Source organism: Carassius carassius, chromosome 29 (genome assembly GCF_963082965.1).
Source record: "Carassius carassius chromosome 29, fCarCar2.1, whole genome shotgun sequence".
Taxonomy (NCBI): Eukaryota; Metazoa; Chordata; class Actinopteri; order Cypriniformes; family Cyprinidae; genus Carassius; species Carassius carassius.
This window is the reverse complement of record NC_081783.1, coordinates 7,383,160-7,399,418: the sequence shown is the minus strand read 5'-3', so window position 1 is coordinate 7,399,418 and position 16,259 is coordinate 7,383,160. Positions and strand designations below refer to the sequence as shown.

General features: G+C 38.0%; 2 protein-coding genes across 13 annotated transcripts in view; both read left to right on the top strand.

The window, feature by feature from the left end:
• LOC132109521 (phospholipid-transporting ATPase IG-like) overlaps nt 1-3,900 on the top strand; it is a 64,677-nt gene extending 60,777 nt beyond the window's left edge. For 2 of the 6 annotated variants that reach the window (XM_059515668.1, XM_059515666.1), the window contains exons 29-31: nt 1,459-1,567; nt 2,584-2,615; nt 3,515-3,620. In XM_059515668.1, coding sequence (XP_059371651.1) covers nt 1,459-1,563 — 105 coding nt within the window. In that variant the 3' untranslated portion in view covers nt 1,564-1,567; nt 2,584-2,615; nt 3,515-3,620. Of the gene's footprint in view, nt 1-1,458; nt 1,568-2,583; nt 2,616-3,514 lie in introns of all 6 variants that reach the window. The other 4 variants (XM_059515670.1, XM_059515667.1, XM_059515669.1 and 1 more) reach the window with 4 other exon arrangements.
• A 3,398-nt stretch (nt 3,901-7,298) lies between these two features.
• Nucleotides 7,299-16,259, top strand: part of LOC132109520 (proto-oncogene DBL-like) — a 29,241-nt gene continuing 20,280 nt past the window's right edge. For 2 of the 7 annotated variants that reach the window (XM_059515661.1, XM_059515659.1), the window contains exons 1-4: nt 7,300-7,863; nt 12,984-13,052; nt 13,205-13,319; nt 13,646-13,736. In XM_059515661.1, the coding sequence (XP_059371644.1) occupies nt 7,770-7,863; nt 12,984-13,052; nt 13,205-13,319; nt 13,646-13,736 (369 nt within the window). In that variant the 5' untranslated portion in view covers nt 7,300-7,769. Of the gene's footprint in view, nt 7,864-12,983; nt 13,053-13,204; nt 13,320-13,645; nt 13,737-15,686; nt 15,870-16,259 lie in introns of those variants that run through there. The other 5 variants (XM_059515660.1, XM_059515658.1, XM_059515663.1 and 2 more) reach the window with 4 other exon arrangements.

Below are 16,259 nucleotides of genomic sequence, written 5' to 3'. Positions count from 1 at the left end.
AAACATGTTTGTCATGGGTGCTTGGTTCAGATTGTCAGTCAAAATATGTACCACAGTGGCTTTTTTTTAGTCTTGAGGCATTGTGAGCCGTGGTGGTGGTGAGTGGTCCTCAGTGTGCGTCTGTAAGGGCTGCAGGGTATGATGGGGAATCCTTCAGCTGCCTGTTCCCGGTGCCTGCTGTCTCTGCATGCCCAGCCAGGAGAATGCGGCACACAAACACATATGGGGTTTCCTGCATGCGTGCTCGGCCCAGCCTGCACCGCTCCTCACCCAAACCAATGACTTTCTGGATGCATCAGTGCTGCTTGATTCAGAATGTGGTTTTGTGTGTATGTGAGAGAGTGTTTGTCATGTTAGAATTAGGGATTGCACAAAAAGAAAGGGACATTTTTAGTTTGGACAGTTTAAATAATTTGATGTGTAAGTTTAAAAGACAATACAGTAATTAGCAGTAATTACAGTAATTAGTGTATTTTCATGATTAAACAAAAACGTCATAATGGGATTAAATTATTATTATTTCTTTATCATTTTAAATTAGGCCCCAAATATGGTACTACAGAATGGCTTCGAGAGTCGAATTCATTAGTCTACACTTGTTTCTCTGGGTTATGATTACAATTTTACCTAAATTTTGTATTTAATATAATATGTGATTTACAGTATCGTTCAAAAGTTTCAGATTGGTACGATTTTTCAGTGTTTTTTGTAAGAAGTATCTAATGCCCACCAAGACTGGATTTATTTGATGCAAAACAGTAAAATATGGGAGCATTTAAAAATATTACAATAGTTTTCTATTGTAGCATATTTTAAAATAGTTTATTCCATTGATGATAGTAGATGATCGTTTTTCATCAGTGTCACATGATCCTTTATAAATCATTCTAATATTCTCATTTGATGCGCAAGAAGCCGTTGTTATCATCATCGATAAATAGGAAATCCAAAAGCAGCATTTATTTTAAATATAAATATTTTGTGACATAAGTGCATTTGCTGTCACTTCTTGATAAATGTATTGAAAAAAATCTTACTGAGCCCAGACTTTGGAATGGTAGTGCAGTTAGAATCAATTATTTGGCACTTTTTTTCCACAAGTACTGAAAGAAACTGGAATCATTATGTGAAATCGGTGGTTTTCATGGGTTAATATCGTTTGAGTGTTGGCTGACTTTTTTTGCGATGTCATATTTATAATCTAGTACAACTGAGTATGTTTGAAAAAAAAAATTGCCATTATCATTTCTACCATGAAGGATTATCTATATGGAAATTAAAAACATGTATACACGTGGCTTCAAATATGAAATCTCATAATTGTAAATGTCCTTCACAGTGTTTTGTCTTCTTTTTGAAGAAGGATGTACTGTATAGCAGTTTTGTGTTTGGGTGTGTGTGTGTCTGTCTGAGCCATCTTGTCCTAAGTGTCTTTCACCCCACTCCCACCCTTTTTAGAAAAAGCCAAGTCAGTCGAATGTTGGGGGCAACCAGTCCTCTCAGTCTTCAGCCAGACCCCTGCTCATGAGAACCTTTTCAGACGAGTCCAATCCTGTCATATAAACAGGTACAAGACCCCAGACTTTCTAATCAGAGCCCCAATCAAGTGCCTTACGCTAGTCGTCCACAATGGATTTGTCTCCTAGTCGGTGCAGTTCCTCCCCTTGGGTTCAGTCGGCCCCCTCTGCGGGATGATATTAATTCTGCTATTGAAATTTTCCCTACCTCAGGATGAACTCACATCGGTTGGCTGAAAAGACATTTACAAAATAGACACACCGCAGCTCATCTCCCTCTCACTTTTTCAGCGCTTGGTATTGCAAAAATATTTTATCCATAAAGATTTAAAAGTCTGTGACTCTACATAATCTTCGTGATTATGTAATGTCATATGTTACCAGGACTTTTGCAATAAAAAAATATATCTGGAAGTTTGTTTTCTCTATCGGATGTTTTTTCTGTAATCCTGTTGTTGGACCTTTGTTGGACCACAAAAAGTATTTAAGTACTAAAATAATAGTCCACAATGCTATACTGTTGACAGTAAGGAATCGAAAACAATGATTTGGTGAATATTAAATGATCCTTTCAGCCTGCCAGGGGAAGCTCCGCCCCTCATTATGTCATGCATGTGCTCCTCAAGTAACCTGTGATTGCGTCCTTATTAACTGACTAAACCAGTCCTCTGTAATTTTCTTCTGGTTAATCTCATCCGGGTTTATTTGTGTGTGAATGACAGCATGAATGTGTGTTTGGTTTTGTGTATTTTGCTGTACTGGGTATTTTGTGTGGTGTGGTAGTTGTTGTGTTTGTAATTTGGAATCGTTTTTTTTTTTTTTTTGTGACAATGGAAGTCGTTTAACCTGCCTAATGGCTATCTAACCTTTGTATGACATTATTTTGGTTTCAGTGGTTGTTTCCCTGCATTAATGCTTTGTGTTCTGCATGCTGCTATGCTTGTTTTGCATGTTTATCTGTGCCAAAAGCTTCTGGGGTCAGTTTGTGACGGTTGTAATTCGTTTTTTGTGAAGCTGAAGATAGGAGGTAATCACCAGAATTAAACTTGCTTTCTGTTCTTCTCAGCTGTCAGAGGATTCCTCGACTGACACATACAGGTAAAGTGTTCAATATGATCAAAAGGAATGTTCTGGGTTCAACAAAAGTTCATTCTTGAACATCTGCTTTTACCAACAAATTCACCCAAATGAATTACATTGGTAAGGTGTAACCAAAAAGTACATCTGACAATTCATTGGACAATTTTGACTTTCTTATAGCAGAGATAACACATTTTGAATGGAAAATATAAATCCATTCATAGTTGCTAATGGGTTTATAAACATTTTTAACATGGAATGTATTTTTCTTACAATTATTTCTGATTATTTCTCTTTTACTTTTAAAACGGAGAATTAAAGGATAAGTTTACAGATTTTTAACAGGCTTTGTATTGTAAATCTACACATTAAACATCTGCAGTCTTGTAATTCCACCAATGGACTGTCTGGTCAGCAGAGAGGAGGTGGCCAAATAAAAAATGAATTACAGGTGTTTAAGTTTTTGTCAAAAGGGACAAAAACTTTTTCTCTCGCTATGTAGCACAGATTTCAGAAAATTTTTCTCCTTTCTACTCCTTTCTAGACAGCCCAGTTTTATTAAAAGCCCAAATCGGCAGCTATCAATTGTAGTGAGTGACAGCCTGTCTGACGTTGAGTACTTGTTTGAAATCCAGAACATTTCTTAAACCAGAAGTGAATCATTCCTGACCACCAGATCCTCCTCTGATTAGGATGGTTCTTTGGTGCATTTGAGATTGATTTGGTTTAGGGTTGGTGTTGTGTACTGAATTATCTGGGTTTATGTGGTTATTTTTGATGAATCAATCGAATAAGAGATGCACTTAAAAACGGGTGTTACTAACTGTTCCTAATCATGTCTTTCCTATTCAACCATTAAATACATTTCTACACGTGCGCTAAAGAGTTTTGTGTGGTGATGTTTTTGTACACCGCAGATGGCTGCTGTCACACCTCTCTCCTACAAGCATCTGAACGAGCTCTACTGATGGCCATGGACAGCCTTGGGTTAAGACTTCTGACCGGACCCTCACACCTGCCAGGGTTGCTGCACTTCTTCCTGCCTGTTTAAATGAAACATGACAATGGAACCAATTTAAACAGCTTTTCTGTTACATCTTATCCTAAAGCCTTCCATTCCAGCACGATTCCACAAGAACTATGTTTTCACACTGGTTTCATCCCTGCCCTACTGCCAGACTCTCATGTTCAACCCTACCGGGATGAATGTGTCTCATGCTAAGTGGTCAGTAGCGCTCGACTGCTACAGAATGTACCAACATCCTTATTGGTTCTCTTGCATGACCGACCCAAAAAAGTCCAATAAATGTGATCACAATCCCAAACCGTAGTTTAGAGTTTTGTGATATGTAGCTGTTCGAGATCCCTAAATGTGAGCTCTCTCTAAGATGCTGCACTGCGGGTCCTGACCCTATGGGTATAAAAGCTGCCTTTCAACAACTTGCTGTTTGTTTAACCACATGGAGTTCTGGGATATCCCACGGAGCCCAACAACTCTGTATGTATGCGTACGTGTGTGTGAGAAATTGAAAATCAATTTCAGATTTTCTTCTTATAACGTATTGTCAAAGTCTTTCGATGTTACTCTTTGTTGAAACGGGGATCAGTTTACAGTTGGGTTACAAATTGTACTAGTGAAAAAAAAGTGTGGAAAATGTTGCTTGATGCCAAAAAAAAAAAAAAGAGAGGGACTTGAGTTTTCTCTTCAGTTTTTCCTCAAGGATGAATTATCCATTGTTACAGCATATTTTAGGATTGGTTCTCGATGCAAAGTTAGTAGCATATTTCAGAGTGAGTACGAGGTAAGCAATGTTGAGCCATTAATGACGTGTATATTGAATGTGTCAGCTTTATATACCAGGCCAGTACTCCAAAACACACGTTCACGTGCACACTTTTCACTTTCGAGGAAACTGAATGAATCGTTTAAGAATCGTTTAGGAGCTTAGATTGATGAAATAGGAGTGTTGGATCTGATGCTTATTGAAAGTCATATCTGCCCTCTAGTGGTTTGGAGGGCTTGTAATTTTCATTCTACTTTCTTCACTTCTGAATACATTCCATTTCTACGTGCCATAATTTCAAACACCTTTTACATTATAATTGAATTATTTGTGTTTCTATTTGACATATTTATTGTACATTGTAATTAATCTCACAAATGTTGTATTTTTGTCAGAGGTAATTCTTTCTCTTCTTTAATCATTATCAGCTTGTTCCAACAGATTTTTATTTTATTTTTATTTTTTTAGCCTGTGCAATCCGCTGTTGAACAGATTGGGTTTTTATATCCAGACCCTGTAGACCAGCAGCTCTGGGCTTTTTCTCTGATCAAAGATCAGTCCTATAGACCCTCTCTTAATATATGGTGTGAATGCAGCTGAAGTCTCTGATTCCCTTTAAAATGTATGATCTATTCCATAATTTCTGCTTGTAGCCCAAAATGGGTGTTAAAAGAGCCACTGCCTGGCATGTTCTCTAATCGGGCACATTTTTATGTTATGTATCTCCTAAAATAATGCCATATGAAAGATGCTCCATTCCTGCTTCAGCTACCTTAAAGAGTATGTGGATTATTCAAGGGAAAGTGGTGTGTGTTAGACCTCTGACTGTGTCATGAATGCTAAGCATCTTAAGCTCAGCTCCCAATCTTGGGCCTGGCTTAATCCAGCTGTATCACAGCCCTGCGTAACCGCCAGGCCTTCTTTTCATTTCTGATTACATCATGAATTATCTTTTCAGAAAAAATATATCAGAGCTCTATTTACATTTGCTTTCAGCTAGACCGGAGAGCCCAGTTGGTGTAATGTTTCATTTTAAACATTAGTCCAACGTGAGCCCATTTTTGTTGTTCTCATTGCATGTGTGACTACTAATGCCACCACTGGACTGAACCCTGGTGAACACATACACACTCACACCGAGACGGGGACACATCCATGTGTTTGTTCAGCTCAGTTTGGGAGGGGAAAACAGAATTTGCCTGCAATGTTTGACATTTCCAAACAGACCTTTAAATTACTTCAGAGATGCTATTTTCAAAGCTTATAATAATTCCTGGATTCTGATGTTGTTTGATATATATATATATATATATATATATATATATATATATATATATATATATTAGTATTTTTAATGAAACTTTGTGAGCCACTTTTTGTAAGAAAAAAAAATTACAAAAAAAATAAATAAAAAAGGCTGAGAAAGGTGGCCTGTTTGTGGCGCACGAGGCAGGGCTCAGGTGCGTTGCTGTGAAATGAATCAGGCACTAGCACGGTCAGCCCTGCTTCCTCCATCCTGTCCCTCAGGCTCCAGCTGATCTGAATGTACCTCTCAAGACCAGTCTGTTTCAAACATTTTTCTTCAATAAAAGCTGTTTTGAAAGAATACATTTGTGTCTGAAGTTTATATCATTTTTTTCTAAACCATGTAGAAATGTTATACATGCACTTTATAAGGGCTTCAGAGTAGCTAACTAAAACAGCATCATAATATTTGTATGTTTAAAATGAATTTGTCACACTATAGGACTATAAGTCACCAGTTACAGGACCTAGAGTGACATAAGTTGTTTTGTTGTTTTTAATCTTTCTGTTTGTTTGTCTATTATTTTGTGCAATAAATGTTAAGCTATGTGTACTTTATCTTAATATAAATAATAGTAAAGATCTGTTCTTGCATGTCTAAAATCTTAATATTCATGAGTAAACATTGAAGTTCATAATAATAATAACTAAAACAATACTAGCAGCCAAATGCTCACCATGGTTGTATTTATTTGATATAAAGTACAGTAAAAAAATTATATTTTGTTGTGTTGGCAAAGTTAAGTTTTCAGCAGCCATTACGCCAGTCTTCAGTGTCACATAATCCTTCTGAAATCATTCTAAAATGCTGATTTTCAATGTTGAGAACGGTTGTGCTGCTTAATATTGTTGTGGAAACTGATACACTAAAAAATGTTGGATTAAATTGATCTGGATGCTTTTATTTATTTTTATCATCAAAGGATCTAAACTGTTTTCAACATTAATAATGGTATGAGATATTGAAATCTCATTTTATAATAATTTCTGAAGGATCTTGTGACACTGAAGACTTATCTTAATTATTCCAAACATTTGACCCTCAGCTCATATAATAATAACAACACTTGCCCATGGTATTTTTCTGGTATTGTCCTTTATTTGTCTTCAGATGTTAAACTTAGTCTCTCCAAATCTGTCCAACAATTGCAGAGCATGTGCATACTGAATAAAGTCTGCAATGCCATATGTTATTTCAAACCAACAGTGTCTCGTGGGTATAAGATGCGGTTGTAGATGCATAAATAGGGTGTTCTTTGACAACAATGCTTCTTATTCATGTAGCTGTTTGTCTTTGTGCAATTTTCCCACGCGTCATACTTTTCTGTATTGTGAACAATGAAACTCCTTAGTCTAGGAAGAAAAAATAGTTTTGCTGTCAATAGTGATATTCAGAACAGTCGGCCTGTGTGTGTGTGTGTGTGTAAGAGTAAGAGTGAGAATGTGTGTAATACAGCATGCAGTGAGAAGAGAAACAGAATTTGAGCCACTGCCTTTGAGGGAAAACTGACCAATGAGGAGTGTGGAGATCAGCAGGGGGCGGAGTCTGAACTCCACAAGCAGAGAAAGTCAATGGGGAGGGAGTTGGCAGAGTGTCAATAGTGTGAGTCGAAGAGCGATGCAGATCTGACGCACTCTAACTCACGGGAGTTTGCAGCCGGAGGGAGTGTGTGCGGTGTGTTTTTAAAGAGGGGAGACTGTCAGCACTGTGGACAGGAAACCCTTTTAATTCGATACACTTTTGGGACAGCACCTCATCCTCTCGGCCCCTCCCTGATGTGTGTATGTGCGTGGTTTTTGTAAGCTGAGATGTGATATTGCAGTGCCACTATCGGCTGCAGCAGGCTGTTTGCCATAGATATTTCCGGATCCCATTTCCTCCAGCGGCGGTTTCTCTGGATGCACTTGCTCCTGCTCAAGGTGACTTGGGGAGTCCAGAGGCGTGAGTGGTGGCACGGAGCTGAAGTCAAGGCTCAGTTGGGACTTGTTCAGAGGAGATAGTGAGATGAAACCCGGGTGGAGTGGGATGTGAGGGCCTGACGGGCCCAGAGTCAAGTCACTCCTCTCCAGGAACAGCCAGGGAATGGACTCTACCTCTCCTCTGGAGCCCGAGAAAGACATGGAGGGCTATTACAACCTTTTGCAGGCAGGTTCTGAGCTGGAGAACACGCTGCAACGTGAGTATATATGTCTGCTATATATAACTGCCATTTTTGTTCACAAGGACATCAGTTTCTCAGGATGTTCACTGGCGTTTTATGTAGTATTGCAAGGATTATATTTGCTATTTATAACTTCATGGCGTTTTATCCATAACCTAGATTTGATATTTGATAATCTGCTTGACTGGACTGGACTCAATCTTTCTGTAATTGAAAGGCAGAGGAATTCTAGAACCTTGTATTTTTCTATGTTAGCCTTTTCCTGAAACCTTAATATTAAAAGAGTGTTTTGATGGACAGATATTGTAAGCTGGCAGTTTATAATCATGCAATCTGAATTCAGGTCAGTAGTGAGATTGAAGGATGAAAATATAAATTTTATTGTATGTATCACAAATGGACGCCAACACACAGGAAGTGGAGCACTGATATTAACCCCCAGCCCTGCTCTCTGGCTATTAATTTGCCTTAAAACCCAGAGAATGCTCTTTAGACCATGACTCAGCATCTTCATTTTAGCCACCATGTCGTTCCTCAGGCACTTTAATGCATTTAAAGGTTTACAAGTCTGAATCACTCCATTCTGCTGTGTGTTATGTAATATTTACTTTATGATGCTTTGGTTTACTCAAAGTGTTTGTAGGAGATTAGATTTGGCAGTGTGGCTCAGGTTGTTGGCATCTGTCTCAGTGTTGGGGTTGTTTTTATGTGAGAGTGAGCGTCACGTCTGTGTTAAAGTAATGCTTTGGAAAGGTGTTTGTTTGTTACGTTGTAATGATGCATTGTAATATGAGACAGCAGTTCCTCTCAGGCCGAGCCAGGTTCACAACAACAACATTCTGACACAGCCATTGTGAACACCTGTCTGGGCTTCGATAACATCCATGCTGAAGCACGCCAGAAACTGCTCAAAGAATGAGAAATGTTGGTATTCCTCAGTATATTTGACATTAAGAAATCTGAAATTTTTATGAGTTTATGATTTTAAAGCTAAACTGTTGAGTTTTAAATGCTCTGTAGATATGAACTCTGATCCTTTCATTCCTCTAACCACATTGCATGACAATATGTACACGTTTATGCATACAGTCAAGTGCAGTCAGGTGTAGTTCATCACATTAACCACTAACATTTGACAATCAATACATTTGTCATAGTTTTAAATGGCAAAATTTTGTGAAATGTTTTGCTTGAAAAAATTCCTCTTGGGTTGATTTGTAATGCATTACCATTCATACAAGTGGAACTGAAGTGTCCAAATACTTCTGGGCTTAATGTATCTAAAACATGTTTATCAAGGATAGTCTTGTCTGGGCTTTTTTTTTTTTTAATTAAAAGTATAAAAGCTCAGGCAACAACTCCTCTTATCATTTAAGCCTATTTAGTAACCATCAAGAACTAAATTTATGAAAACATTCAGAAATTATTGTTTGTTCAAAGGTCTTTTTTTGTTGTTGTTGTTGTTGTTGTTTTGGAACAGCATTTTAAAAAATACATCATTAATGCTTTCAGTATTTACTTGATCATTTTTAAATAAAATAGAAACATGCCAATCAAAGCGCAGCAATTATGCAACACTGAATGTATTATTATATACTTATATTTACATTATACTACACTATTATATAACACTTTTTTTATTATATATTTATTATTTGATATCACTTTTCACATTCTGCTTTTTCTGAATCTTGAGAATAGTTCAGACAACCCTTTCTCTTACAGGACAGATCAAAGTCTCTGTGTTGCTACTGAGCAGTACAGTTTTATTTAATAAGTGGCTTTCAAACTCAGTTCAGACATGTTCACATGGACAGCACCTGAATGTGTTTGTTATACACAGACTCCCTGTATCTCTGATCTCACTCTCAAAGGAGTATAAGGTGTGGTTTTCCATCTGTTGTTTCAGAAGGGCGATGCTGCCTAAACGTAACAATGTCAAGGCAATGCTGGGCTTTCTTATAAAGCCTGAACACATGGCAGAACAAACACGATGAGCAAATATACTCCAGCATTTAGTGACCTAGCAGACTCAATAAAAATGTAAATGGAAAATGTCTTAATATATTCATTTAATTGATTATATTAAAGAAATGGTTATTTTAAACATGAAAATTTGATGAAAACGTACTCACCCTCAGGCCATCCAAGATGTAGATGACTTATTTTCTTCATTAGAACAGATTTGAAAAATTTAGCATTACATCACTTTCTCAACAATGGATCCTCTGAAGTTAATAATCCTTACTTGTAAAAGGTGCTTGTTCTCTGAATATTTCTTTCCTAATTCAGATGAGACAACCTTCACTGGACAAAGCAGTACATTATGAATAGAGGCAATGGTTTGAAATTAAAAACATCTTGATAGATGTTTACTACAAACATGCAGATTGTGGGTTATTTTCATTATTTGTAGATTTTGTGATGTTTTTATCAGCTGTTTGGACTCTCATTCTGACGGCACCCATTCACTGCAGAGGATCTGTCGGTGAGCAAGTCATGTGATGGAATTAATTTTTAATAATTTTTATTATAAAAATTCTGTTATTATTTGTTAATATATTTGCACACAAATATTTCTTGACAGACCTTAAAATGTATTTTTATTATTATTATAAAAAAAAATTGTCTATTATATCATGACACTTCACTTCACATTTGCAAATTCATCTCTCTCAAATGCACAATGCATTTATCTCTCAATATGTCATCCCATTATAAATCTCATTCATTTTGCTTATGAGGTGTATATACAGTCGTGGCCAAAAGTTTTGAGAATTATATAAATATTGGAAATTGGAGAAGTTGCTGCTTAAGTTTTTAAAATAGAAATTTGCATATACTCCAGAATGTTATGAAGAGTGATCAGATGAATTGCATAGTCCTTCTTTGCCATGAAAATTAACTTAATCCCAAAAAAACCTTTCCACTGCATTTCATTGCTGTCATTAAAGGACCTGCTGAGATCATTTCAGTAATCGTCTTGTTAACTCAGGTGAGAATGTTGACGAGCACAAGGCTGGAGATCATTATGTCAGGCTGATTGGGTTAGAATGGCAGACTTGACATGTTAAAAGGAGGGTGATGCTTGAAATCATTGTTCTTCCATTGTTAACCATGGTGACCTGCAAAGAAACGCGCCATCATTGCATTGCATAAAAATGGCTTCACAGGCAAGGATATTCTGACTACTAAGATTGCACCTAAATCAACAATTTATAGGATCATCAAGAACTTCAAGGAATGAGGTTCAATTCTTGTCAAGAAGGCTTCAGGGCATCCAAGAAAGTCCAGCAAGCGCCAGGATCGTCTCCTAAAGAGGATTCAGCTGCGGGATCGGAGTGCCACCAGTGCAGAGCTTGCTCAGGAATGGCAGCAGGCAGGTGTGAGCGCATCTGCACGCACAGTGAGGCCAAGACTTCTGGAAGATGGCCTGGTGTCAAGAAGGGCAGCAAAGAAGCCACTTCTCTCCAAAAAAAACATCAGGGACAGATTGATCTTCTGCAGAAAGTATAGTGAATGGACTGCTGAGGACTGGGGCAAAGTCATATTCTCCGATGAAGCCCCTTTCCGATTGTTTGGGGCATCTGGAAAAAGGCTTGTCCGGAGAAGAAAAGGTGAGCGCTACCATCAGTCCTGTGTCATGCCAACAGTAAAGCATCCTGACACCATTCATGTGTGGGGTTGCTTCTCATCCAAGGGAGTGGGCTCACTCACAATTCTGCCCAAAAACACAGCCATGAATAAAGAATGGTACCAAAACACCCTCCAACAGCAACTTCTTCCAACAATCCAACAACAGTTTGGTGAAGAACAATGCATTTTACAGCACAATGGAGCACCGTGCCATAAGGCAAAAGTGATAACTAAGTGGCTCGGGGACCAGAATGTTGAAATTTTGGGTCCATGGCCTGGAAACTCCCCAGATCTTAATCCCATTGAGAACTTGTGGTCAATCCTCAAGAGGCGGGTGGACAAACAAAAACCCACTAATTCTGACAAACTCCAAGAAGTGATTATGAAAGAATGGGTTGCTATCAGTCAGGATTTGGCCCAGAAGTTGATTGAGAGCATGCCCAGTCGAATTGCAGAGGTCCTGAAAAAGAAGGGCCAACACTGCAAATACTGACTCTTTGCATAAATGGCATGTAATTGTCGATAAAAGCCTTTGAAACGTATGAAGTGCTTGTAATTATATTTCAGTACATCAAAGAAACAATTGAAACAAAGATCTAAAAGCAGTTTAGCAGCAAACTTTTTGAAAACTAATATTTATGTAATTCTCAAAACTTTTGGCCACGACTGTAGAGCATTAACATTTTAAACTGTTGAAACTGTCTTGAGTGTTATTAAATATTTAGTTGTGTCTTAGTTCACATTCATCTCTGCCCCAGCACCATTATACCTGTTGGAAACTCATTAAATTTTAATGTCAGCATTTATTTTTTTATCATGATAGGTTAATGGTTATGTAGATAGCAGTTTTTAAATATTACAACATTCTTCAGGACATGACCCTTTATTTAGGAAGAATATCAGGTCTTTTTATCAACAATGGTTAAAGTAAGCATGTAAGGAGCCTTATAGTAGGAAAGAGAAGCTGTACTGTAACTTGACCCAAGATAATCCATTTCCTCTAGAGTATTGCATTTCTCTTTGTGGAATTAATTTATTTTGTTTGCCGCAGACACATGAAGTGAGTTCATGGTGAAGTCACTGGATACCATTGTTGGGCCATATGTAATCTGAACACATCCTTTATTGTCAATCCCTGATTGCAGTGTATTGTAGTATGAGACGAGGCTCAAAGGAAACTGAACCACCATCTCCTCTTGTTTTCAGTCTCTGGCTTTAGTCCATCTTGATGGTTCTGCAGACATGAATGCATTAGACTCATTGGTACTAACTACTAATGTTGTCCGTTTTACTGAGGAGTCCATTAAAAGACCATAAATAATTTTATATAGCACTGTCATTAACAGCTTCTGGTAGTTTGTACAATTAAACACTGGGTGGTGCTGTCCCTGAAATTTCACATACCGTAACTGTGACTAAACCGCATAAACTTACAGAAACATGACCTAAAGCTTGCCACTTTGTTATTTATATGAGCCTCATCTTCATTGTCTCCTCAGAGGTCACAGTCCCTGTGAGTATGCAGGAAGTGGCTGGCTACATTGAGAAACAAGTGGCCTATTTATCAGGTGGGGGTTTAAGTTTCTGTTTTAGCGTTTTTGGAGACATGAAGTATGTGTGGATTAATATATTGTCTAAACATGTCAGATAAATTTGGAGCAGTGACACAGAATTTGTCCTTAACTGAGAAACTGTAAATTTGATGTTTATTGAATTCCAGGGGGACGCGGTGAGGACTCTAGTGTCATCATCACTCTCCCAGAATGCTCTGCTTTCAGCGACATTCCTGAAGAAGCTCTGGCCAAAGTTCTTTCATACCTCACACTGATCCCGAGGTCCGTGTCTAATACATCAGCCTCTCCATGCAGTACAGCAACAGTCCCTTATGTATTCTCTTCACATAAACCTTGCAACAGCTTTTACACGAATTGAGCTATTCAAATTAATGTATTGTTAGTGTGCTAAATATGCATGCAAAGATCTTTGTAGTTACATTGTAGACACAATACAGTCAGGATCTTTTAGAATGAAAGAACATGTTGATCCCTCCATACAATACAAGCAAATGCCAGTGTACATTTACATACATATGTTCAGAAATTGTGGTTGTTTACAATGTCATGTTCTTAACAAAGATTTGACACACTTCACATGTTTCCAGAACACGGCAACCTGGTGTAAAATTTATCATAATTTTAGACCGAAGATTGGATACTTGGGCCTCGATCAAAACAGCATTGGCACGGATTGCGGTAAGAGATTACAATGTTTTATTTATAATTTATATTTTTTTATAATTAATGCAAAAGTGTGAAAGGGGTTTTGTTGTTTTTATTTATTTATTTATTTATTACTATTATTATTATTATTTATGGTTTAATATTTAATATTTTCCTTGCATAAACTTGGATTTAATCCTTTTAAAACGATAAAAAAAAGTTTTTCTTCTCTCTCTCTCTCTCTCTCTATCTCTCTCTCTCTCTCTCTCTCTCTCTATATATATATATATATATATATATATATATATATATATATATATATATATATACACTCACCAGTCAATTTATTAAATACACCTGTTCAATTGCTTGGTAACACAAATTACTAATCAGCCAATCACATGGCAGCAAATCAATGCATTTAGGCATCTAGATGTGGTGAGGACAACTTATTGAAGTTCAAACCGAGCATCAGAATGGGGAAGAAAGGGGGTTTAAGTGACTTTGAACGTGGAGTGGTTGTTGGTGCCAGACGAGCTGGTATGAGTATTTCAAAAACTGCTTGATCTACTGGGATTTTCACGCTCAACCATCTCTAGTGTTTACAGAGAATGGGCAGACTGGTTAGAGATGATAGAGAGGCAACAGTAACTCAAATTACCACTTTTTACAACCAAGGTTTGCTGAATATTATCTCTGAATGCACAACGTCGAACCCTGAAGCAGATGGGCTACAGCAGCAGAAGGCCACACTGGGTGCTGCTCCTGTCAGTTAAGAACAGGAAACAGAGGCAATTCGCACCAAAATTAGACAATAGAACATTGGAAAAACGTTGCCTGGACGAATGAGTTTTGATTTCTGCTGCGATATTTAGATGGTAGATTCAGAATTTGGCATAAAAAACATTAAAGCTTGGATCCATCCTGCCTTGTCTCAATGGTTCAGGCTGGTGGTGGTGGTGTTATGGTGTGGAGGATATTTTCTTGGCACATTTTAGGACCCTTAGTACCAATTGAGTATTGTTTAAACACTACAGCCTAACTGAGTATTGTTGCTGACCATGTCCATCCCTTTATGACTTTATGATCTTCTGATGGCTACTTCCGCCAGGATAATGCAACATGTCACAAAGCTCAAATCATCTCAGACTGGTTTCTTGAACATGACAATGAGTTCACTTTACTGAAATGGCCTCCACAGTCACCAGATCTCAATCCAATAGAGTAGCTTTGGGATGTGGTGGAATGGGAGATTTGCATCATGGATAGGCAGCTGACAAATCTGCAGCAACTGCATGATGCTATCATGTCAATATGGACCAAAATCTCTGAGGAATGTTTCCAACACCTTGTTGAATCTATGCCATGATGAATTAAGGCAGTTCAAAAGATAAAGGGGGTCCAACCCAGTACTAGCAAGGTGTACCTAATAAAGTGGCCAGTGAGTATATATGTGTGATTTTTTTTTTTTTATTACGGTTTCAGTTTAAGTCATACACACACACACACACACACACACACACACATGCATGCATACATAAATACTTTAAAAAGTATTTATGTATAAAACTTAAAAGAGGTATATTTTTTCATTAGTGAATTTATTGTATTATTGAAAAGCTTAATAGATCCAGGGAAAACATTAAGCATTGCAGATCCTTATATGTCCTTTGGGGATTGAATGATTGAATGACAAACTGTATTTGTTGTGTGCTGAAGCGGTCTTGTCGCTGTCCGCGGTGCTGAAGTGTATCAGTGCAGGTTCAGTACAGTATGTGCTCACCAGCCCAATTCTCTGAGCTCCAGACTGAATAAATAACTAAATGCGGCACTTCTAACTGAAGATTGCGTTTAAAAACAGCTTGTGTGAAACCCGAGCTCACTGCGAGGCAACGGGAATGCATGAGTTGGCAAAAAGTATGCAGCAGGTTTTGACATTATGACGCTCTTGGGGCGAGGGAGAGGTGAGGAAAGCGCAGGAGAGATACGGTGCTGTGCTGCCACCCTCCCGATGCTGCGGCGATGAATCCCGCAGACCGTCCACTGCACCGGGCACCGGTCTGCCACAGCAGGATGGGCGAGGTCTTTAAACATCCTCATAAAACATCGATCGCTATGAGCGAGCGAGACTGCAGGCGAGGACTTCCGCGCATCCGCCGATCGACGGTAATGTGGAGTAGTTTCGCTAAAGAGTTGGACTTAAGTTTAGATGAGCACAATGCGGTACACTGCGGCGCGACGGACGGCTTTAGCTTAGTCATCCGACATAGATAAATGCTAGAGAAGGCGTTGTTTATTAATGTAACATATAAAGAAATATATTATCGTGCATATGAGCGATAGCAGACTGAATATTTTCGCAGATGAAGCTTTTGTTTACAAATACGTAAGGACGAGTCAATGTCAAGCGTGGTGTGTCCTTATACTGTGAACTGTGTGCTAGGATGAACCGTCATGTTCATGTCCTTTTTCTGTTTGTCAAAGAGATTAGTCAGATTTGTTTCAAATACTTATGTATCTCGATGTGATTCAGCTCCTGTGATTAATAAACTGTAC